The sequence below is a fragment of the Muscardinus avellanarius genome (assembly GCF_963383645.1).
Source record: "Muscardinus avellanarius genome assembly, chromosome: 8".
Taxonomy (NCBI): Eukaryota; Metazoa; Chordata; class Mammalia; order Rodentia; family Gliridae; genus Muscardinus; species Muscardinus avellanarius.
In genome coordinates, this window is record NC_137794.1 from 4,508,184 (window position 1) to 4,533,406 (window position 25,223).

At 41.7% G+C, this 25,223-nt stretch overlaps 1 protein-coding gene across 3 annotated transcripts in view; it reads right to left on the reverse strand.

Moving 5' to 3' along the window:
- Positions 1-25,223, reverse strand: part of SUPT3H (SPT3 homolog, SAGA and STAGA complex component) — a gene marked incomplete at both ends in the record, with an annotated part of 388,363 nt that overhangs the window by 68,641 nt on the left and 294,499 nt on the right. For 2 of the 3 annotated variants that reach the window (XM_080700358.1, XM_080700357.1), the window contains 3 exons: positions 5,131-5,241; positions 19,618-19,725; positions 20,447-20,559. In XM_080700358.1, the coding sequence (XP_080556484.1) occupies positions 5,131-5,241; positions 19,618-19,725; positions 20,447-20,559 (332 nt within the window). Of the gene's footprint in view, positions 1-5,130; positions 5,242-14,665; positions 14,834-19,617; positions 19,726-20,446; positions 20,560-25,223 lie in introns of all 3 variants that reach the window. The other variant, XM_080700356.1, reaches the window with a different exon arrangement.

Below are 25,223 nucleotides of genomic sequence, written 5' to 3' on the forward strand. Positions count from 1 at the left end.
TGGCTTCGAACCTGCACGATTCTCCTGTCTCTGCCTCCCAAGCGCGGGGATTACAAGTGTGTGCCACCACGCCAGGCCAGTACTGCCCTTTAAAATGACGGAAATAAGATAAAAACTCATAGGAATACAAATTGTCAGTAAGTATATAAAAATGTGGAGTGTCATCAGTTATCAAATATAAGCATCAAAATTTCCACTTAGGACTTTTTAGGTTGCGTAAGCACTTTATAACTACTAAGCTTGTGCTTGTGTTCCCTCTCTCTCTCTCTTTCTGTGTGTGTGTGTGTGTGTGTGTGTGTGTGTGTGTGTGTGTGTGTTACTGGCGATCAAACTCAAGGCCGCACACATGCTAAGCTAGTACTCTACCACTGGGCTACATCCCCAGCCCTAAAATAACTACTGTAAATCATAGACTCTGAAGTGATTTTTAGAATTTGGAAAAATAAACAAGAAGAAAAAAAAATTAGCTCCTTTCAAGATTCTTTCAAGTGTGTCTACAGAAAATGATATATCCGGGGTGGGGACAGTTGCCAAACAGTGTATTTTGGGCGAAAGACTTTGGAAGTAGATGTGAAAAAGACCAGGATGTTAGCCCTGATTGAATAGAGTTAATAGTTGAACTTTAGGAAAGTCACTTAAATTTTCTAGGTATGACGCCTTCTCTGCTCTGCATAGGACAGAGAGCAAAGGAAACAGAGGAGAAACTATCAACTAAAACCAGGAATGCCACAGACAGGACTTCTCCAGCCATCCTGTGGGGGAGGGCTCGGCAGTGCTGCCAGGGCCCCTGGGAAGGCGGCATGGCAGGTAGATGTGATAGACAGCTGGTGGGTGCAGTTCCCCTTCACTCCTCACCCCGCAGCTCCACAGTGCACACACAACACGGCTCGGTATCACATTATTTCAGAAGTCAAAGGGAGGAGAGAAGGCTGCCTCACTAAAAGCACGTTGTTAAGCATATCTGATTCATGTTGGAATTAAGTTTCCATGCAAACTACTGGCAAATCCCAGTAACTAATCCCCCAAATCAGTTTCAAGTCATTGGGAATTGGGTATATTTGCATAAAGTTATGAATAGCCTAAGTAATACATTTAAATAGATGATAAACAAGTAAAGCCATTATGGAAAAGAGCATGATGGTTTTTTAAAAAATTAAAAATAGAGCTACTGTATGATCCAGCAATCCACCGCTGGGTATATGTCTAAGAAAATAAAATCAGCGTGTAGAGAAGACATCGATACTTCCATGTTCATTATGGCACTAGTCACAAGAGCCGAGAAGTAGAAAGCCACCAAGTGTCCATCAACTGATGCATGCACAGTGAGAGTCGAACCTGTTCTCAGTGGAATGCTATTTAGCTATAAAAAGAATGAAATTCTGGCATTTGTGGCAACATGGAAGAACTGGAGGATCATTATGTGAGGTGAGTGTTCAAGCCAGGCACATCAGGACCAGTTCCCCACGATCTCATTCAAATGTGGAATCTAGAGGAGATGGTCTCGCCCATGGAGAGTAGACCGGTGGCTCCCAGAGGCTGGACGGCGGAGAGGAGGTTGAGAGGGGAAAAGGTTGATCGCCGGGAGCTAAGACACAGCCAGACAGGAGTAAGACGTTCTGGGGTACGGCTCCACAGTATGGTGACTACAGGTATGTGCTGTACATTTCAAGAGACTAGAAGAAAGAACTTGAAAGTTTTTACCACAAAGAAATAATCAACGTTTGAGGAGGTGACTGTCCAACCTAATTTAAGCACCACACAATGTATGCCTGCACCGAACATGGCCATTGATCTGTGCAATGTTTATGTTTTTGCATATCAGTTAAAAAGTAAAAATCAATGGCCTTTAAAAATAAGATAAACACTAGATTCAGAATAACATACTACAGAGCCGGGCGTGGTGGTGCACGCTTGTAATCCCAGCATTCGGGAGGCTGAGACCGGAGGATCGCGGTTCGCGGACAGCCTCAGCTACTTAGTGAGGCCCTCTGCAACTCAGTGAGACCCGGTTTCAAAATAAAGAATAAAAAATAGGGCAGGGGGTGTAGCTCGAAGGTCAAATGCCCCTGGGTTCTATCCCTAGACCCGAAAAATAAATAAATAAATAAATAAATAAATAAATAAATAATAAAATAGGGCCCGGGGTGTAGCTCAGAGGTCAAATGCCTCTGGGTTCCATCCCCAGACCCCCCCCCCCCACACACACACAAAGACATACTGCAAAGATAAAAACCTTCATGAATATAAACTAGCTGCTCACTGGCATTTTAATTACAAAGAATTTTTCGTGTTGGAGGGAAGTCTTTCCACAAAGCCCTTCTGCGTGGAAATTCAGGCTGCCAGAGAGGCAGCCCAGGTATCTGCAGCACAAAGCCCAGCGAGCAAAGTCCCCATACTGCCATGCTCCAGGTACCACCTGAGGTACTGAGCGGGTCTGGGGAAGCAGCATCTCCCAACAGGGAGAGGTTTCTCCCGGGTGCTGCTCTTCCGCCGCTCCAAGTGTGCCCTGAGTCAGGGCAGGTGGCCATGTTACTGCCAAACAGTAGGTAAATCGATTCCAATGGAGTTTTGAACTCTAAAAAGAGTTTTTAGCTGGGCGTGGTGGCTCACGATTATAACCCCAGTACTTGGGAGGCCGAGACAGGAGGAGCGCGCAGGTTCGAAGCCAGCCTCAGCCACTTAGTGAGGCGCTCAGCAACTTAGTGAGACCCTGTTTCCAAATAAAGTAGAAAATAGGTCGGGAGTACAGCCCAGAGGTAGAAGGTCCCTGAGTTCCATCCCCTGTACCACACACACAAAAATGAGCTTTTAATTTAAGAAGCAGGTTTATATACTGTAATATGTACCGTGAAACTCTGTCTCCCTGACCATGTTACTCAAGATACAAAATGGAGGAGGAACATTCAGATGGAGGGGAAGCACACCCTCGGATGCTGGCTAACGGGCAGGCCTTCCCGGGGGACGCTTCTGAGGAGTGGGAGGGACGCCCCGGCGCCCTCCTGGGCGGGTTATTTGCCCTTTCTTGTCCCTTCACTTGTCTGCTCCAATAGCGGTTGACGGAACGCTCCACGTTTGGGTCTTTTGTCTTATTTTCTAGATATAGTCAAATGAAGCATTTTTAAATTTGTATCATTAGTTTAAAAAAAGCATATTGGCTATAGCTCTGTTAGGTAAAAAAACTGCTTACGTTATATCTGAACCTGGATTACAGTACATCTTGACCAGGTATCGCAGTCTTAAGATTGTTAAAGTAATATACACAAGTACCAGGCTGGACATGGCAGTGGGTACACGCACGCACGCACGCACGCACGCACCATGTTTTTGAGTGCCCAGTACAATCTATTTAAAACCCAAAACCTTGATGAAACTTAAGAGATTAAAGACATTAAAGGCTTGATGATTTTGAGGTTTTTCCTGTACATTGGATACATTTATGAAAATCAATTATTCTTAGTAACCATTTTAAGTTATTCTCAGAAATCCTGTTTCCCTTTGCTACCCTATAAATACTTCTAGATCAGTGTCAGCACTGCCTCATCCTCTCCCTACCCCGCAGCCTGGGCCTGGCAATTCTGGTCACGACTTGGCTTTTATCTCTGGGTTTGCTATTGTGAGTCCTTTACTGGAAGGTGGTATGCTTCCCATTTTACTTGGCTTTTAAATTCTTCCAATCACCTCCTGCTCTTTTTCTAACTCTCCTCTTACTTTACAAACTCTCCTCTTACTGGCCTGTTGCTTAAAATAATCTCACTTATCAATTAGGAAAAAATAAAACAAAGAACCTTGGTTTCATCTTTTCAATTGTAAGACTCCACCAATATTCATACAAAAGGACCTCCTGCCTTAGGCAGCAGTATTACAATTGCGTTCTGGCCAGAGGTGTAGCTCAGTGGCTGCGTATACGCTTAGTGTGATGAGACCCTGCCTTCCATGCCCAGCACAGAACAACAGAAACAAAAGCAAGGCAAAGCAAAACAGAACAAAAGACCCCATCACACAAAAGTGAAACCGCTCACCACCATTCAGAAAGCTTCTGGAGATATTCATAAAACACATTCTTGAATCCCACTGTGAAACCATGTAATTCACAATAACTAATGAGACTAAAACCAACTAATGGAAAAAATCAGCAACCACAACAACCACAACACAACAACAACAATAACAACAACAACAACAACACACTGTCCTTAAACACAAGGGGAAAAAGGAGATAATATAATTCAGAAGAAATCATGCCTCCTATGAACACCTAATAGTAACTTTCCCTCCTAGGTAGAAACATACACTATGTCGTTCTTATTTTTATTTATTCATTTGTTTGTATTAATGTTATTCATATTTATATACGTTATGCATTAGCTTGCTCAAATAAAAGTAAAGAATGAAAAGGATACGTTTCACTGTTCCTTGCTTATGCAAATCAAACCCTACTCTCCGAATATCAAACAAATTTCTCAGAAACAGAGAAGGACTCAGAGAAACTGATATTAACATAAATAAGGATTTTTCCTCTGCAGGCTGTGAGATGAGCATTCGATTAAAACACGCACGTGGGCGTGCACACTTTCTTTAGGATGCTGAAATATGACGTTTTTAATTCACCATTAAAAAAAACACCAAAACCCTGATTATAAGCTTTCAAACCATTTGAAGACGTGAAAGCCCGCCTGACGTCCAGCCCAGTTCAAAGCCAGTAAGGAAATCATTTCTTCTTCCAACTCAAAGTATATTTAGGAGACGAACATCAGCTAGAAGGGGGGATGCCAATCTAACCAATTTTAAAATCTAAAGCGCTTCGAGCAATATTTGGATACATATAATTTGACAAAAACGTTTTACAAACCTAGGCTTTGAAAAACAGAAGACATGAGCTCCAACACAAAAGTTTTAATATGTAATTGAAAGAAAATAATATTTTGTAGAGGAAAAAAAAAAACCGTCCTTCCAAAAAGAGACGAAAACGACTGACTTATTTCCCAAGAGCATCGTGCCACTTTTATACAACAAAATTACAGCCGCCACAAATTGCTTTCAATAATTCCGCTGCTTCTTCATTTGACCACTTGAAAATCAGAATTCCTTCAGATTATAAATAGAACTTTTTATAACTCTGTTATTACGTACTGTGAACGGGGAGAGGGGGCCAATCTTGTGGCCGTAGCGCCGGACGGCCTCTCTGATGTGGCAGGGCTGGATGGCATCGCCGTGAACCTCCACACCACAGGCTGCAGTGCTCTGCGACAGAAAAACACAGAAATTGTTACTAAATCAAAAACACACAACAGAACTACAGTGCATAAAATATGAAAATCAACCTTTAGAAAATTAAGATTTTTTTCTTTCCCCCCATAGGATGCATATCACCGCTGCCATATAATACATCTTAAAAAAAAAAAGTTCCATTAACAAATAAAAGCTGACTTTTACGTGACCCCTTCCTAGAGACCTACCAAATGCAATTTTTATACTTCCAATATTTCACCTAAGCCTGCATGTCAAGGTAGGGAGAATATAGCCACTGCGTGCGGATGAAAAGTGTCACGGGAGCTTGCTGAAGAAACCGCAGGAAACTCTTTTTGAAAAATATGCTTAAACATTTATTATTACAAATGTTTCTTGGGAGGTTCCTGGGCATATTTTTTAAATAACTTGGGGGAGGGTCATCAATTTAAAATGAAAAATGTAAAATTGCTATGTATTTATTTATCACGCTGGGGACTCTCATAAAAAGCCATTTCAACTTGGTTCTTCAAATTATTTCTAGCTGTCTTCAGAATCAAACAAAAACTTTCTATTTTAATCTGTCTCAGCTGTAAAAAGCAAGCCTGAAAGCACAAAAAGACATAAAAGAGAGAAAGATTACATGCAACGAGAATATGAATACTAACTCAAGAAAGTATGTGTACAAGTATATATACACATACGAGAAGGTGTGTGCATTTAACATGACTTTTCCCCCAAATTATAGTTTCATGGTTTGGCTGCAAGTCCTGGCTTTTCCAACTACCTTGGTTCTCGATTCCAGTCCTTCCAGTGACTAGCTCTGTCTGCACCATAATATTGCTAGGCCTCAGTTTCCACATCTACTAACTAGGGTGACGATTACAGCTGCTTTCCAGAACTATTGAGAAAATGAAATTAGTTGAACTATATAAACCACTTTGAACAGTGCCTGATGCACGTTACTCTGCAGAGCAGCAGACTGGTGAAGCCTCCATGATCTTGGAACGCTATGCTGGTTTAAAGCATGGCAGGTTACCAGATACCAAGTCATCAATTTTAAGAATGGAGGGAAAGAAATGTTCAGCATGCATATGACTATAATTGTGGTCGTGGTCTAAAACTCATGGGCAGTCACCTGATTAATATTATTTCCGATCATTATTCTAATTGTTCTCATAATTATCCCGATTTTCACTCTCAAAATTCTTCATAGGGAATATGATTTTATGGGCAGAAGCCTCCAGCCTCCATGGATTTTAACTTGATAAAGCCTTACCAGAATAAAAAAGCACCACCTCTTTGATTCAGCATTTTCACGTTTATGACTCTATCCTGTCAACTGATTACGCACACAGGTGTAAGATAACACATATTCCAAGATATTTACTCTGGTATTATTTAGATGGATGGATGAAAATGTTCGCCGGTGAGGTGATACATCCATTCAAAGAAACAGAAACCACAGCATGCCATTATGGGCCATTCTGTAATCACAGCCATGGAGATATTTCTAAGATACTTTATGTGGAAAAATGCAAGGTATCCAATCACATGACACTATGCGATCACGTGTTTAAAAAAAGGCTAAATACTATATACCCATTTAAATATAGAGGGTCCACCAAAAATCAGCAAGAGTGCTTATCCTAAGGAGGGTAAGTGGGTACCTGACTTTTATTATGGAGTCTTCTGTACTTTTTAAATATGCTTTTAGATCACGTGTGTGCTTTTCCTACTACAAATTAGCAAAATAATCTTAGAATTCCTATAAAACAAGAATATCCGCTGGTTACCCAAACTGAGACTGACTGAAATACAGGCTTAAAATATAAAACAGATCTTGATTATTTTCATTATTATAACAAGATTTAAAATAAGCCAATAAGAACTATTCTAGGGTATCATTCTCAATTTCATTACAAAAATACCCTAAATAATGCATCTTCTGTGCCCATGACAACACAGATTAAGTTATCTTAACCCTCACTTTGGCTCTACCATAAAAGTGCACAGTGATTGATTTCTCAATTCTCATTCCAATTTATTTCAGCTGGAATATATTAGAATAAATCCAATTATCAGGTCCCGATGAGGGTCAAGACTCTTCCGTGGGTCCGTTCTGCTCTACAAGAGTAACAGGCTGCCACGGACTCATTGGCCTGACAGTTAACAGACACTTGAGGAGGAGACTGAGGCATTCCGTGTATTTGCAGCTCAGGGCATATAAGTTTCCCTGGACTTGGAATTTAGAGAACAAGTCTTCTACCAGAATCGCACGTGAAAATAGAAAGAGAATTCAAGAGAGCCAGCCTCTGATATACTAAGTGGGGTAGGAAGTCACTCTGCTGTAGTCCTCTATGGCTTCTCCTAAATCGACCCTTTTGTTTTCATAGAAAAATGGATTTAATTTTCCTTTCTTTTCTCCATGGCCAATAGAGATCGTTTTCCTGCTACACTGCTACATTTTCTTTCTTTCTTTCTTTTTTTTTTTTGGTGGTACTGGGGTTCCTGGAAGCCCTTCTTCCTCCGGGCTACACTCCCAGACCTATTTTATATTTTTGAAACAGGGTCTCTTACGCCAGCACGGCTGGCTTCGAACCTGCGCGATCCTCCTGTCTCCGCCTCCCAAGCGCGGGGATTACAAGCTTGCGCCACCACGCCCGGCCTCCTGCTACATTTTCTAATGTATTTGGTTTTGGTATAGAACATGTTGGTCAAAATCTTTTAGAACCACTTGAGATGGCGATCTACCGGGATCTGTGAGCAGAGAGGCAGGAGACTCTGTGTGGTTCAGATCTTTGCGTTCCCCTGAGCTCATGTGTTGACACCCTGACCTCCAGCGCTAGAGGACACAGGGCCTTTGGGGGCCACGAGGCTGTGAGGGCAGAGTCCTTGTCCCTTCTGCCACGGGTAGCGAGAATGAGAAGGCGACTCTGAGTGAGCCAGGAAAGGCGCCTTTACTATAAAGACACAGAGCCTGTCAGAATGTGGAGAACCCATTTTTATTACTTTCAGGCTGACTAGGCTACAGCATTTTGCTAGAGCAGCCCAAATGGACTACGGCCCCAATGAATTGTACGTTAGGAGTTCCCGTGATATTGCTATTTGTGAGTCGGCTGGTTCAACCATGCCATCCTTGCCAACAAAGGCAAAGTTAGCCCATGTACAAATGAAAAAATCTTCCACGTCCTGGGGAACATCATTAGATTTTGCCCGTGTCACGTTTATCTGCTACAATTATGCAACTGATACTGGCATGAATAAAGTTACTGCGTAGTCTTCTGTATTTTCTAGGCTTGCCCACTTGAGTTCTTTGGGAAGGATCCTTTGAATCTAAAATGTTATATTCCAAGTATTTTTTTTTCTACCTCAATAAATTAATGTTGTCAACCTGCAGTCCCTTAACCCAGTGCTTCTAATCTGTTAAAGATTTATCCCAAGTTTAGAATTTAACTTAGCAATGATTCTAGCATTTTATAGTATTCTTCAAAAGAACTTCAGAAAAATAAGCATTAAATTTACATATTTGATCTTTGTTATTTAGAACCCTCTACATGCTGTAAATACTCATGAGGAGGGTGAGATTTATATAGATTTCACCTCTCCTAACCTGATTATGCCTCTATTTTAGGATATTTAAAATGTCAAGAGCCACATTCCTGTATTTGACACAGTCCCTAGTACCGCTGTCTGCATGTTAGCGGGGATGTCTGTGGAGACTAAAACACTCGCTTCCTTCCACGAGGCGACGAACTTCCCCACGAGTGAGGTCCTCTACCCCTTGGTTCCCCGCTTTATTTCTGTATATTTTACTTTGATCTTTCTTTCTTCAGAAACTGATGCCGCGTACTGGAGGCTAAAGTATCTGACGGAGCTCTGCGACTTTCCCGAACACGTCCTGACTTGGCCCTGGCTGGTCTTTGCTGGTTTATAGTGAACCAAGTATATCAGATGTTTGACCTTTCGACTGTGCTTAGAAAGCAGTTATACTGCAACCTTCACTACCATACTTTATTGGTGCATTATAACCAGAGAGTACAATGGGGTTCACAGTGACACACACACCCCAGCCCTTGGTGTGCGTCCCTGTGGAGCCCCCCTGCTCCCCGCCCCTCCACATACATGCCAGTGAGACTGGTAGTGCTACCTGTAGACACGTCCACGGCATTAGTTAAACTGTTTCCTTCATGAATTCTCCTCCCCTCTACCCATGTCCTCCTCTCAATCTCCTTCCACTATGATTCTACTGATCTTTCTCCTCATTTACCTAAAGCCCCTTTCCCCTTCTAGAGTTTCTCTCTAACTTTCACATATGAGAGACCCTGGACTTTCTGCACGTGGCCGATCTCACTAAGCATAACCCTCTTTAGTTCTATCCATGTTATGATTCCATCCGTATTACATAATTTTGCTCTTCTTTACGGCTGAGTAAAATTGCATTGTGTGTCTATATTACATTTTTGTTTCCCGTGTATCTGTTGGTTCCATAATTGGGCTCTTGTAAACTGGATATGCATGTGACACTATGGCACTCTGACTTTAATTCTTTGGGAAAGATATTGAGGAGTGACATTGAAACTTTTGCCAACCCTCAGTCTCTTATAGATGTATCTGTTCTGATTCTTTTTCTCTCAGCTTTAAAGTTCTTATAAAAATTCTTCTTCAACCTTTCTCTTATCAGAGCTAGCCAATGTTTAAGATGGACCTGAAATCTAGACAGTTGTCTTCCTTCTTTCCTCTATCATGGTCGGCTAGGTCTTTTGTTAAAATTAAAATCTGAAGTCTCACAGAGGAATAACACCTATATCAGACTAGAGCAAATGAAAGGCTAAGGACACGCCCACCATCCATGGACCATGAAGCTTACACACCTATTCAGGTCCTCTCCCCATCACCCTACTAGAGGATTTCTTTTCAGATGGAGGTGAGTCATACTTTGACCAAAAGGTACAATACGTAATGTTAATTTTCTCATTTCAAAGTTTAATCAAAATGGTCATTGTTAGAATTGTAGTTCTATAAAATTAAGAACAGCTTCTCCTTAAGGAAATGAAAACTAAAAAATTAAAATGAGAGTCTTCCGGGAAGATGGTGACCGAGAAAAGTGGGGCTTAAGAGCCCCGCTAACAACCAATCTCCATTACCACAAAATCAGCGCCTTTCATAGCCAGAAAACACCATCACCAGAGAAACAAAAAAATCACCAGGCTCCAGAGAGAAAGCGGACTGAGAACAGAGCTCAGAGCCACAGAGGAGATACACCGGCCTCACGTCCGAAGACGTGGCAGCAGCGCCATACTACCGGCGGCAGCGGCTAGTTCACCGGACGGCTACAGCAAGCCGAGGTGAGCCGCTGCGGAACAGCCAGGTGGGATTTCTCAGCGCAGGGAGCATCTAAAGCTCCCAGTGGCTGAGCTCAGCACACGCTGCAGGGACTCAGAGTGGAACTCAAAACCAAGAAGAAATACGCCAGCCTCATGGCCGAGGGTGTAGCAGCAGCGCCATATTGCCACCAGCGGCAGCAGCAGCGAATACACCGAGTCCAGTACAGCTACATCTGCGTACTCAAGAACAGTGAGTCAAATTGAGGGCCACAGAGGAGAAATCCCAGTACTGTACTCCCTGGGACTTGACCCAGTGGGGGAGTGGCGGTGGCAGAGATATCACACCATAGGAGAACGTGCAACCTGGCACCCCCCATAGTTTAAAGCAGCCTCTATCGACTCCCTGGGTCGGAGACTCTGTGATACAACCCAGTAAAGGAGCAGTGGGGTCTGAGATACTACAGACTCGAGATCCAGAGCACCTTAAGTGAAGTCGTAGTGACCCAGAGAAGGCACAAACTTCTGAAACCATGGGAAAGAAGAATAACACTGGAGCAATGAATGCCCACAACCCCACAACATCAGAACCCGATAAAACAGAAAATCAGAGATTTCTAGAAGATCAAATCAGGGAAATAACTGTAGAAATAATAGAGGTGCTTTGAAAAGAATTCAGAGAGAGCCAAAAAGAGATAAAGGATGCAATTAATGAAGTAAAGGCCTCAATTCAAAGCACAAACAACCGATTGGACCACATGGAGAACAGAATCTCGCTCTTAGAAGATGATCATTCCAAAAATGAATGCATAGTTTCTAATCTAGAAAAAAATATCCGACAGCAGGAATCTGACATTGAAGAAATATGGGCCCATTTTAAGAGAGCTAACCTAAGAATAATTGGAATAGAGGAGGGAAAAGAAAGTGAAACCAAAGGGATCAACAATATCTTCAAGGAAGTAATAGCAGAAAATTTTCCAAACATAGAGCAAGAGGTTGATGTACAGGTCCAAGAAACTTATAGAACTCCCTTTAGACAGAATAGGAGAAGAGGATCCCCACGCCACATAATTGTCAAAATGACCAATGTGGAAGCCAAGCAGAGAATCTTAAAGGCAACAAAAACAAAGGGCCAAGTGACATTCAGAGGCAAACCAATTAGAATCACTCCAGACTTCCCAAACCAAGTCATGAGAGCTAGAAGGGCTTGGAGTAACATATTCCAAACTCTGAAAGAAAACAACTTCCAGCCAAAAATTTTCTACCCAGCAAAACTTTCTATCAAATTAGATGGGGAAATAAGAAGCTTCCATGACAAACAGAAACTGAAGGAATTTATGTCTTCAAAACCAGCGCTAGAGAAAATACTCAAAGAGATTAACTACAAAGAAGAAATAGGTAACACACACCAGAACCAGAGAAACAAGAGTTTCCATCCAACAGACAACTAAGATTGGTTATCTGTGGAGATTCATTATTTATGTTAGTCTTTTACCTATCTCTAAATTGTATTGTTTGCCTTTATTGTTGTTAATTTTTAGGATTTCTAGTTTGAATATTAATATACCTTCAAATATAGCATTTGGAAATATTTTATCCCATTCTATTAGTAACTTTTAACTCTGTTTACATTGTCTTTGGATATACAATATTTTTTTATTTTTTAGGGAGTTTGTATACTCTTCTGTTGCCTGTGCCATTGAAATCATATCTAAGAAATCACTGCCAATTTCAATGTTGTGAGGTTTTATGACCCAGATTTTCTTCTAAAAGTTTATAGTCTTAAGATTTATATTTAGGTCTTTTATCTATTTTGAGTTAATATTTGTATATGGGATTAGGTAAGGGTCCAATTTTATTCTTTTCCATGTAATTATTATTTTTCAACAATATTAGTTAAAAGATTATTATTTCCACCACCAAATGTTCGTGGAAACCTTGTCAAAAATAACTTGACAATATAGGGAAGAATTTAGCTCTAGGCTTTTATTTAACTCCAATGGTTTATATATCTGCCTTTATAACAGTACTACACTGTTTCAATTATTGTAGCTTTATATGGTTTGAAATCAGAAAATATATATCTTCTAGCTCTGTTCTTTTTCAAGATCGTTTTGGGTATCTAGAGTCCATATTCCATATTAGGATAGATTTTTTATGAAAAATAAATAAATAAATGTATGATAGTTTCACCTAAAAAAAAAAAGAAAAAAATATTCTCTGATAAGAAAGAAAGCAAAAAGAAATATTGAAATGTTATCTTTAAGTCATCAAAAGCTTGGTATCAGACAAATGAAACTGTTATGTGAGATTATCATTTTTAATTTTGGATAAATTGCTATAATACTAGATGTCAACCACTAAGCCAAGCATGGGAGGGAGGGATGGGCAGAGGATGGGGTGGGGATCGGGTGGGGGCTGACTGGGTGATGTGTGCATGTATGTCTAGAAAAGTTTGTATCCCACTATGATGTATGAATACAGTGCACCAATAAAAAAAAATTAAAATGAGTTAGAAGAGAAAGTTTTATTGAACTTGGGGATTTATATATGATTAAATCTGGGCAGGACATAAAACATTATCTATCCTAAAATTTTCCAATTATTATTCAATTTGTAGATGAGAAAAAAAGTGATATGCCCAAGGTTATAACAACCGCCTGAGAGAAATGGCTAAACATGAAATCTCAGCTTTGAAAGTATATATAGCTGGTATATAGTCGAGCTTTTATTATTATTTTTATATGACAGATAAAACTTTTTTTTTTTTTTTGCGGTACTGGGGATGGATCCCAGGGGCATTCTATCTCTGAGCTATATACCCTCAACCCCATTTCTTATTCTTTTTTTTTTTTTCTGTGTGTGGTACTGGGGTAGAACCCAGGGGCTTTTCTACCTCCAGGCTATACTCCCAGACCTATTTTATACTTTATTTGGAAACAGGGTCTCAGTAAGTTGCTGAGAGCCTCACTAAGTAGCTGAAGCTGGCTTCGAACCTGTGCGATCCTCCTGTCTCAGCCTCCCAAGTGCTGGGATTACAAGCGTGTGCCACCATGCCCGGCTGTTAATTCTTTATTTTGAAGCAGGGTCTCACTGAGTTGCAAAGGGCCTCACTACGTAGCGGAGACTGCCCGAAAACTTCAATCCTCTCTCAGCCTCCCAAATGCTGAGATTAAAAGGGTGAGCCACCATGCCCAGCTCCAGACCTTTTTATTTTGGAATAAGGTCTCACTAAATGACCACATACTGGCCTTGAAACTGTGATCCTCCTGTTTCAGCCTCCCAAGCACTGGGAGTACGGGTGTGTACCACCATACTAAACTTTTAAATAACTTTGTCCTTGTTAAAGTGCAGCAACACGGCGGCTTTTCTAGCTGAGGGTGCAAATCTGTAATCCCAGTACTTGGGTGGCTGAGACAGGAGGATTGCAGGCTCGAGGCCAACCTCAGTAATTTAGCAAGACCTTGATTTAAAATTAAAAAGAAAAAAAAGCTGGATGTGGTGGCATACACCCGAAATCCCAGTGCTCGGGAGGTTGAGTCTGGAGGATGGCAGGTTTAAGATCAGTGTCAGCAACTTATTAGCAAGACTCCCAGCAATGTAGCAAGACCCTGATAAAAAGAAAAGAGAGGGCTGCGGGTATTATAGCTCCAGGGTGAAATGCCTTTAGGCTCGATCCCCAGTGCCACGTGCAAACATAAATAAATAGATAATAAATAAATTAATTAAACAATAAAAATAAAATAGGGTTATGGGTGTAGCTCAGAGGTATAGTACCCTGGGTCAACCTCCAGTACCTCCCACCACACAAAAGGTTAATAGAAGTCACTGAATAGGGGTGAATAAAAATTGGTTATTTCCAAAAATTTGAGCTATGAGAAAAACACAACCCTAGGTGGTTTTGTTATATATATATATATACACACACACATGTATATGTATGTGTATGTGTATGTGTACGTGTACGTGTACATGTGTATATGTGTATGTATATGTACATGTACATGTATATGTATCTGTATCTGTACATGTACATATATATGTATATGTATTTACTCTCTGAGCAGAACTTACGAGGGAGATCCCACTCGACCCCACAAAGATCGATCACTGACCTTCTTTCTTTTCCTTTGCTTGGTTTTCCCCGCGTCCTGCGCAGCACCCCCGCTCCCCAGGGATCCTGCCGCGGTCCTCCCTGAGTGCTGGGATCCAGATGCTGGCGCGGCTGGTGTGGGAGGGGGCGTGTTCTCCGGCGAGTCTGGGCAGGACTTCATGCAGGACCCCTACTCAAAGCGACAGAGCTCGGAAGTGATCAAGCCTTATGCCCACATTCAGCATTTTTCATGTCTCAGGGATTTAATGCTATTTGTGGTTTACAATTAGAAAAACCCAATTCATCCTTATATGATACCCAGAAATGATATCCCTACCTTGATCTAAGGCTCTGAATATACTGATTTCCTAATCTGCATAATTATTTAGACAAAACAACTCCTCAAGAATAGCTTCTAAAATTTCTGCTTATTTTGTTAGGTACAGACACGTCTACAGGGACTATCTGTTAGCATTTCAAATGCCCATGTCTCAAAAGGAACCCTTAAACTTTCTCCCCAAGCTGGGTGCCTTCTGGATATCATATGTGACAATGGGCACCAGAATCTTCCCCGCCATTCAAACTAATGGCCCCCGGGTTGCCGTAGGCCCTTCTTCCTACATCTATGGCTTTCCCCCTTGTTCCCTCCCTCCCTTCCTAATCTCCCTCATAACTATATGGTCTTTATGGTTTTTTGAGCCATGAAGACAATTTCCTTGAAAGTACTTTAAAGCCGGGCGTGGTGGTGACACTTGTCATCCCAGCATTCGGGAGGCTGAGACAGGAGGATTGTGGTTCGCGGACAGCCTCAGCTACTTAGTGAGGCCCCTTGCAACTCAGCGAGACCCTGTTTCAAAATAAAGAATAAAAAATAGGGCAGGGGGTGTAGCTTGGAGGTAGAATGCCCCTGGGTTCTACCCCAGTACCTCAACAAACAAACAAAAAACAAACAAAGAAACAAAATGTTTTTTCAGCCTCCTTTCTTTTATGGTCAAATGCCCCCAATTCCTCCAACCAACCATTACTGGCCACCCTTGTAGATTCCTTCACAAACACCACCCTTGTACTCCTTAGAAGTCCTCTGTTGGGTCAGTGGCCACCCAAAGATTAGCACCTTCAACCTAAAACCAGAAAAGTTCCTAGACACAGCACCGTTAAGGGCGGTTCAGAAATTCAGATGCAATAAAAATCTCTTACCTTTTTCCAGTATGGTTTTATTAATCCTATCAACCGCACTAGCTCTACAATCTACTGGCCCACAGTTATCTCTAAAATGTTCAAACATCCTGGTATACTTTTCAAAATGCCTTGCTGAAATTCAGATTCTAGTTTGGGGAGTATTTCTTTAATCTGGGTGTCTAGAAACTGTCAAACAAGAGGGAATGAGGCTGATCTGATACGATTTATTCCTGGAAAAACATGACATGTGCTGAATATCCCTTATTCAAAAACACTTGGGATTCGCTGGGCGTGGTGGCTCACACTTGTCATCCCAGCATTCGGGAGGCTGAGACAGGAGGATCCAGGTTCGTGGACAGCCTCAGCTACTGAGGGAAGCTCTCCACAACTGAGTGAGACCCTGTTTCAGAATAAAGAATAAAAAATAGCTCAGAGGTAGAATGCCCCCGGGTTTCATCCCCAGTACGAAAAACCAAACAAACAAACAAAACTTTAGCTGAGAAGTGCTTTAGTTTTTTTTTTTTTTTTTTTTTTTAGAATATTTGCACAGACCCTAGGGATTATGGCTACCAGTGTGTAAATCATATCTTAGAAAAAAACTAGAAAATTTACCTGAATTTAATCTGAGGGGAGGCCATAGACTTGCTCAGTCATTTACATAGTTAGTGTTCAAAAATGATGCTCCTTTCAACACAGACCATCAAGAATGACCTGTGATCTTGAGTTTCCAACTCTGATCCACTGAAAGTAGCACCACTACTTGGATCTTTATAACACACCCTTTTATTCTTTTTTTCTTAATTCTTTTTGGTACTGGGGATTGAATTCATGGGCAATTTAATTCCAAGCTACACCCCCAACCCTATATTTTATCCTTTATTTTGAAACAGGGCCTCACTAAGTAGCTGAGGCTGGCTGTGAACCACGATCCTCCGGTCTCAGCCTCCCAAGTACTGGGATTACAAGCGTGCGCCACCACGCCCAGTTTATAACATGCCCTTTAAAATTTATCACCCTTCAGCCAAGAATCCTTTATCTGTTCCTTAATGACACGAGCTGTCTAAGACCCTATTAATTAGACTTTAATTTTTCCCTCCCTCTGGTACTGGAGATTGAACCCAGGGGCATTCTAGGTCTGAGTTAGATTCCCAGTGCTATTTTATATTTTATTTTGCAATGAGGTCCTGCTAGGTTGCTGGGACTCTTGCTAAGTTTCTGAGGCTGACCTTGAACCTGAGGTCTTCCTTTCTCAGCCTCCCAAATCCTGGGATTACAGGTATGCGCCATCACACCTGGTTTAGGCCTTAATATTTTTTCTTTCTTTTGTGGAACTGGGGATTGAATCCAGGGGCATTCTACCTCCATGCCACACCCTTGCCCTATTTTTAACTCTTGATTTTGAAACAGGGTCTCATTAAGTTTCAGAGGGCCTAAGTAGCTGAGGCTGGTCTTGAAACTGTGATCCTCCTATCTCCTCCTCCCAAGTACTGTGATTACAAGCCTGCGCCACCATACCCAGCTAGTTTAGGGCTTAATTTTGAAGTTGAGCCTTCTATTATCTCCCCTCAATGAACTATTTGCTTAAAAAAAATATATATATATATATATATATTTTTTGGTGGTACTGGGGTTCCTGGAAGCCCTTCTACTTCTGAGATACACTCCCACGGGCTACACTCCCAGACCTATTTTTTAACTTCTTTTTTTTATGTGGAAACAGGTCTCTTAAGCCAGCGTGGCTGGCTCCGAACCAGCGCGATCCTCCTGTCTCTGCTTCCCAAGCGCGGGGATTACAAGCGTGCGCCACCATGCCCGGCTTGCTTAAATATTTTGATCAGAATTTCTCTTTCATGTACCGTGTACTCAGGCTGCTTCTTAGGCATAGAGCATCATCAATCTTCTCATCAAACTTACACCTTTTCTCTAAGGCTCGCCTTTCCCTTTGAAGTCTCTGTGACTAGGGTGTGTGTGTGTGTGTGTGTGTTTTCTTCTACCCCCTGCAGTGTTTGACTTGGTCACTCATTTGGAAATTAGCACATGCTATCCTGAGTTGTGCGTTCATTTATTTGCTTTCTGGTTTTACAAAATGTTCTGCTTCCCTGCACGAACCTCCTCTGGCTTGAGTCTCCCTCTGGACCCAATCTGGTTTCATCCTTCATGCACAGGCCCTTTTGGGGCTGGCTGCTGGTCTGCAATGCTGCTGAGTAAGGCTGCTGCCCTAGAGGAGCCTTCTCGCATTGTGCAAGGTAATTCAGGGCAGGAAGGAAGACAGTCTTCATGAACATCCACTTTGACTACTGGCCACGGAGGAAGGAGTGTGTCTGCCAGGCCAGGAAACAGTTGAGGCCTGTGCTAGCACTTTGCTATGATGCTCTCCGACACGTGGCTCCTGCTTGGAAGCCCAGGAAACCCAGCGTGTGCAGGCCGTTTCTCAACTGCGTAGCTGGGACGGCGGCTGCGGTTGCAGCTAGGCCACCCCGGAGTACCAAGAAGCAGGCGGGGATAGAGTGTTTGCCTGGCCCTGCAAGCAGTCACTTGAAGGTTAAGGGAAAAGTAGGCTTGTTATGTTCACAGTAAATTTCCTCAATTAGTAACGTTACAACAAATTTGTCTGCTGTTAATGGAAAGCATACTTATACACACATTCATAAAGTGGATGAGCATCAAAGACATTTTAAAGGGTGCTCTTTGACATCATAATTTGGGTTTGAAACATAAAGAAAACAAACAGTGTTTAATCAACTAAGTAAGCTTTAGGGACTTTTAAAGAATGTTGGCTGATAGTGATGTATGACCTCTTCCAAGGGGAAAAAAAAAGAATAGATTTTTAATGGGTATAAACATCTTAATCCCTACTTGGATTTCAAGCTGATCTGATTCTCCAAGGGGTATAAGAAGATGTCAGGGTTTATAATAAGATGCTATATAGGCAGAGCTCTTAATATATTTTCTAAGTACTCTAGAGTAGAGATCTTAAAGCCTGGATCCATAGGGGGCACAGGTCCCTTAGATCACAGAACGGCTTCAGGGGATGTCTGAAAAGCCTGAAATTTTATGCAAAATCAGCAAAATGCAGAGATGGCTTATAGTCTTCATCAGATTGTCAGAAAGGTTTATGACCTACAGCAGATTATAAGTACTTCTTAGTAATGATTGGCGCTGCTGGACGTGGTGGCGCACGCTTGTAATCCCAGCATTCGGGAGGCTGAGACAGGAGGATCGTGGTTCGCGGACAGCCTCAGCTACTTAGTGAAGCCCTTTGCAACTCAGTGAGACCCTGTTTCAACATAAAGAATAAAAAATAGGGCTGGGGTATAGCTCAGAGGTAGAATGCCCCTGGGTTCCATCCCCAGTACAACCAAAAATAAGATTTGAGCCACCGGTCTCACCTACAGATATTACGGAGAGTAGATATTTGTAACTTAGGTGCAGAGATAAAACAGGAATTTGCCATTTTCAGGTTACACATTTCACCCAGCTTGATCTAAAACTCACCTTACACTTATCCCTGGAGATGTTAATTTTACCTGCTTGGTGCCTTCTCTAGAGTTCCTGGGTTGAATTATACGAAACTGTGGTTTTTGTTAGTAAAGAAGGCTAAATATTGAAAAATGAATCTAACATGTTCTATTTTATTTCTGATTTTTAGGCATATGCTGCTTACGGAGAATATTTTGTATATTAAAAGGGTGGACGGTTATAGTGCAAATGTTTAAAATTGGCAAGAGGACAATGTAAATAGCAGACACATGACAAAATCTCCCGATGTGTACAGTCAGAAGTTCTGATACATACCTCGGCAGAGTTGTGATACTGAATGAAGGTTGCAGAGATAGCATGGCTGAAGGGGTCCCCTGCCTTGGTTACCATGTCCTGCCGGACAAGAAGAGCCAGATCCACTAGCTAGAAAAATCAGAGCAATAAAGATGAAGTCACAGAACAGGAAAAAAAAAAATTATATATATATCAATGTAACTGACATAATGAGGTCAAGAGCAATGTATTCCAAACATTATTGTTAATACCTAAAAATCCACGTGGTGGACATGGACACAGACTTTCATTGGCTTATGGACGACCCATGGCCACCAACGGTCGAGTTTGACTTTCTAGGGAAGTTTTTCTAAACTACAGATTCCTGGGCCTCAAGCCTAGAGACTGTGATTCAGCAGGTGTCCTCTAGGGTTGCTGCAGTTCCCATGGTAGACAGTGCAGAGGCTTACAGCTTTCAGACCACACCCGGGGATCTCTGGGACACAGCACCGATCCCACACACAGACTTTGGTGAGCACCCAGGGGACCTCGCATCCCCAGAAAGGTATTGTTCAAAGCTCAGAACAATGATCTCTAGAGAAAGCCGATGAGGCCTTAAGAGGTCAACATCAAGAAACAGTGGACGCTCCATTTCTGGTTAGGGAGAAAGTTGCAAGAAATAGTCTTTTTCTGCCCTAAGACGTACCAGACCCAAGGATTCAAAGAAACATGAGTAAGCGCTCCGGAATGATGAAACGGTCAGGGAAGAACTCAAGGCTGCTAGAACGGCAGGTGGGAGAAGAATCCATCGTGGGCAGAGACGAGGAGAGACAAGCTCCGTGTGGGCTGACATGCAGCGTATGATTCTTACCTGCGCCACTGTTTCATAGGCCAAGTATGCTAGAATCTCCATAGCGACCACGTTGGGCTTGATCTCCATGCTGCCGCAGTCCAGCCAGTCACGGAATTTGGAAGCTTTTTTGGCTAGTGGTTTAAAAAGACAAGTGGAGAAATTTCATTGTTAAATTATTTTAATAGTATATATCACTATCACAAAATGAAAAGCAGTTCTCCTGAGAAATGCATAGGAAATGTAATGCATGCAAAAGCAATGGTTTTTTTTTTTTTGCATTTTTACTGATATTGAGATTGTTTAATCATGAGAAATCCAAATTTTAACCTTTGGTTACAAAACAACATAATGGTTGCTTTGAAGAAATCCTATCCACATTTACTCGGGTCTTTTATTGTGTGTGCATTTGTTTATTTACTGGTACTGAGGATTGAACTCAGGAGCATTCTATCTCTGAGCTACGCCTCTCACCCTATTTTATTTTTATTTTGAAACAGGGTCTCATTAGGTTGATGAGAGTCTCACTACTTGCTGAGGCTGTCCTTGAATCTGCAATCCTCCTGTTTTAGCCTGTCAAATACTGAGATTACAGGTGTGTGCCACCATGCCCGGCTTATATTTTGTACTTCTGGTATACCACATTGTGTACTGAGCCACTGAATGCTTAGCACTTCTCATATTGCTGCAGGATGTGTTAGCACTGCTCGCGTTACAAGAAGAGGCAGAAGAATTGCTTGCATGATGTAACTTTAATTTATTTGTGTGGAAAGAAAATCCTGCAATAGAGAACCCGTGGCAAAGAAAGGGACATAGACAAACTGTATTTCTGACACTTTTCAAAACATTACTAGGCTAGGATAAAAAATTGTAAATTTAGAATTAAATGGAATAAAGAACCGTGGGGCCTGACCAAGAAATTATGTTTTCCTGATAGTGAAGATGTCCAGATTCTTAAGCCTGGCTCTCAAATTATACAGACCGACTCCATCCAGCCCCCTGGGGTCGGTCCTGCCCCTCCTCCTGTGGGGAGGGGCTCTCCCATCACTCTTCTGCATTCATATGAATTCTGGCCAATCACAGCAAACTTCCCCCTATAGACTCCTCCTGAAATTGTCACATCATTCATGTGTGCTTATTGTTTCTCAAACCATATCATAAGTTCTTTGTGATCAAAGATACTTTGTGATCACAGCATACTTCCCCCTATAGACTCCTCCTGAAATTGTCACATCATTCATGTGTGCTTATTGTTTCTCAAACCATATCATAAGTTCTTTGTGATCAAAGATCATGTCTCCGGTCTCTCTGCATACTGAATACTGCCATGCATACACGAAACCAAGCAACATATGGCACCTTCAGTTATGTATCTCCAAAATGGCCAGCAGAGTCTACTGTGATGTAGGGCCCTCCTTAGGCTTTAATAATTTAACCAGTAACCTAGAGGGGAAAGATGGATGGTGAAGATTTTGTCAGATCTGTAAGACAATCTTTACTTTTTGAAGTACTTGGGGTTGAACTGAGGAGTCTCTGAGTTACACCTTCCAGCCCTATTTTATTTTGAAACAGGGTCTTGCTAAGTTGCTGGGGGTTGAAGATAATCTTTTTTTTTTAATCCAGTGATTATTCTTTTGAATAACCTGGTCCCACTGGTCTATAAAACATTTCACAGTAACTCAAAGCATGATGTTTTGATCCTCATAGATAGAATCTTCATGAATTCCATATACAGAAGGGTTTTCTTTTAGATAAATCACAAAGGACATGAAGTCCTGCTATATCCAAAGCTGTCAAATGTGGCAGAATTACGATAATCGCCTTGAAAGCCATCTCCCTGTAGCCACTAATCTACATGCATTGACGTCCAACATCGCGTCTACCTGGTAAGCTGGAGTCGCTCACAGACACTTGTTACACATCTTCTCAAGTTAAAGGTAAGAGGCTGCCAGTTGGCAAGACCAATAAAATTTACTGTATTCACGTTCCTCTTTGACAGATCATGAGGAATGCAGAAACAGATATTTCGTGACTCCGCTCTAAACAACTTACTTTAAAAGTGAAAAAGGGGGTAATTATTAGTATCAAGTCAGCTCTGTGCACATAAACCGCAGAACTGGTAGCGTCCTTGCTAGACTGTAAACATGGAGAACGCAGGACAAGGACTGTGTATCCAGTACTGTATCCCCTGAGGATAAGCTAATTCTGGCCTTAGCAGACTCAGTAGAAGTGTTTCTACAAGAAATGAATGAATGAATGAATACAAAGGCAGTTCTTCAATAAAAATGGCAGAATCCAGTCTTTTCTATGTATCATAAAATATGCCCTGAGGTGTCACGAGCCATTTGCATTATTGCTGTTCTACCAACACGTGAAGGGTTCCTAATTCCTTCCCCCTCACTTGGAAAAGGCCTGCTTCGTGCACCGATGCTTCCTGGGTACTGCTGGTTCTGGCAAGAGGCACCGAGACCCTGAGCCAGGGTAGGCCAATTTGCCTGCATCAAGGGGCGAGGGGGCCTCTGAGCAAATGGGTTCCTTCTCCACTCCTCTTTCCAATGTATCAGGAGAACGGGTAACCTGAAACCTGACTAATAATTCACTTACAGAACGTGTTATCTTTTTTACCAAGAACCACGAGCAAAAGTTAAGTTTCCGGCAATATTCCACTCACACTTTCCTACTGATATTTCACGATTCCTCTCCCATCCCTTCTGACCCGTCTTTCTACTCCTCATCTTCCCATGGGGTCCTCTGTAATGCTGTTTTTCCCTGAAGAAATTCATCTGTCATGCCCACCTCCCCCAATTGCATTAATTGAAAAGGCCTCCCCTGGGCCTGCGTGGTAGAGACGCTTTATTCAGTTCCTCAGTATAGGCTTGTGGGGCAGCTCCTGTCGGCTCATCTCCCCGCAGCAGAGGGCCCAGGGGCAATGTCTTTATTCTCCTAGTTTCTCCCACAAGAAAAATACAGAACCAGTAAATGAATAGCACATTTCCACCAACAACAGAGAATAAATGACAATACAATTGTACTTTAACAAATAACCATCAGCCTACGGTTCCCTGCCCAGCTGGACAATCATTTAATTAGGAAGGAAAGAATAAAGACACCGTAAAAAAAAAAAAAAAAAAAAAAAAAAAAAAAAAAAAAACAACAACAACAACAACAAAAAAACCCAACAACAACAACAACAACAAAAAAAACTGTTTGAAGCATTCACACAGTCTCTGGGAAAATGACACTGGAGTGAGAAAGGGCGTTTAATACACGGCAACTTTAAAAACATTACGCCAGTGGTATATATTTAAAAATTAAGGCTCTCAGCTGGAAAAGTATAAGTAAAATCGAGGACATACAAATCAAATGCAAAGTCAATGAACCCAACAGGACGCAGAAAAGAAGGAAGAAAGGCTAACGAAGGCAGAGCAGATCTGAAACGCAGAACAGGGCAGCTCATGCAAATCTGAATGTATCCCAACTGCATACAACATCAAATAATCAATTAAGACAGAGACTCTGATGGAAAGAATCTAAATCTGAGCCATTAATACAAACAAATATAAAATAAGGAGTTGGAAGGCAAGGGAAAAGGGGTACAGATAAACCATGACTAAAGAAAGCTTTGTGAGCTGATGTTAATATCAGGCTACCTGATTTATATACCTCTACCAACCAAAGACCGCTGCATCGATGCTACCGCAACCCTCTGCCTACAAAGAGAAGGACTTATTGTTTAGCATGTGCCAGCGATCCCGGGGACTGCTAGCACCAAATGCTCAGGAGGCTGAGACAGGAGGATCGCACGGGTTCGAAGCCAGCCTCAGCTCTTAGTGAGGCTCTAAGCAACTTAGTGAGACCCTGTTTCCAAGTAAAGTATAGGTCTGGGAGTGTAGCCCAGAGGTAAAAATCCCCTGGCCCCCCCACCCCCAGTACCACACACACACACACAAAAATGCTTAAGAGGACACACAAGGCAGGATCACAATTGCTGTAACCAGGTAATTTATCAGAAGAACGAAAGGAATCCAGCTATCTGGCCAGAGTGGGAATGGTGTTCTAAATCTGGTGATCCATTTGGACTAGGTAACCTTAGGATTTCGTCACATGAAATAGACCCTTCTACCAAGGTTGTGATGAAGCTCCCCATGGGCACCAGAGAAGCAAATGTTTTTAAATGACTAAATCTCTTTTCCCTACGGGAAAGAAGTACAATGTAATAATTTATGCCATCGTTGTTGTATGTAGAAGGGAGAATATTAATCTTTAATCTATAGTTTATTGTGCTAAAACCAAAGACAAACAAACAAAAAACCTAATTTTCAAATGAAAGTTAGGCATATTAGGACACTTTAAGACCGTAAGTTTTAGTGTAAAATAGCGCCTCTATTGCTTTAAGTGAATTAAATTTAAAGCATGATTTTGAGAAATAGTTCAAATGCACCAAATGTTACTTTATAAATGGGAGATTGATACTTATAAAAGACTTGAATGCCATTTTTAAACCTAAAAATTACAACACAAAAACCTCTCATTTCCCGAAATTGCCAGGATCTGAAGTGTCATTTCCTTAATGTTTTGCAGATGTATGATGTCAAGCTGTTAGTCAGATTGGAAAACAGATTTAGTTAAAAAAAAAAAGTCTTCCAAAACATGTTTTCCTACATTGTAGTGCCACTTACGTGGGGGCAATATTTGAGATGTGTCACTATTTGTATTTTCTGATCTCCAAACGGAGCTCTCATTTTCTTCACCCAAATCAGAGCCATTGTTATGGTGACTCCGCCAGTCCTTTCCTCTA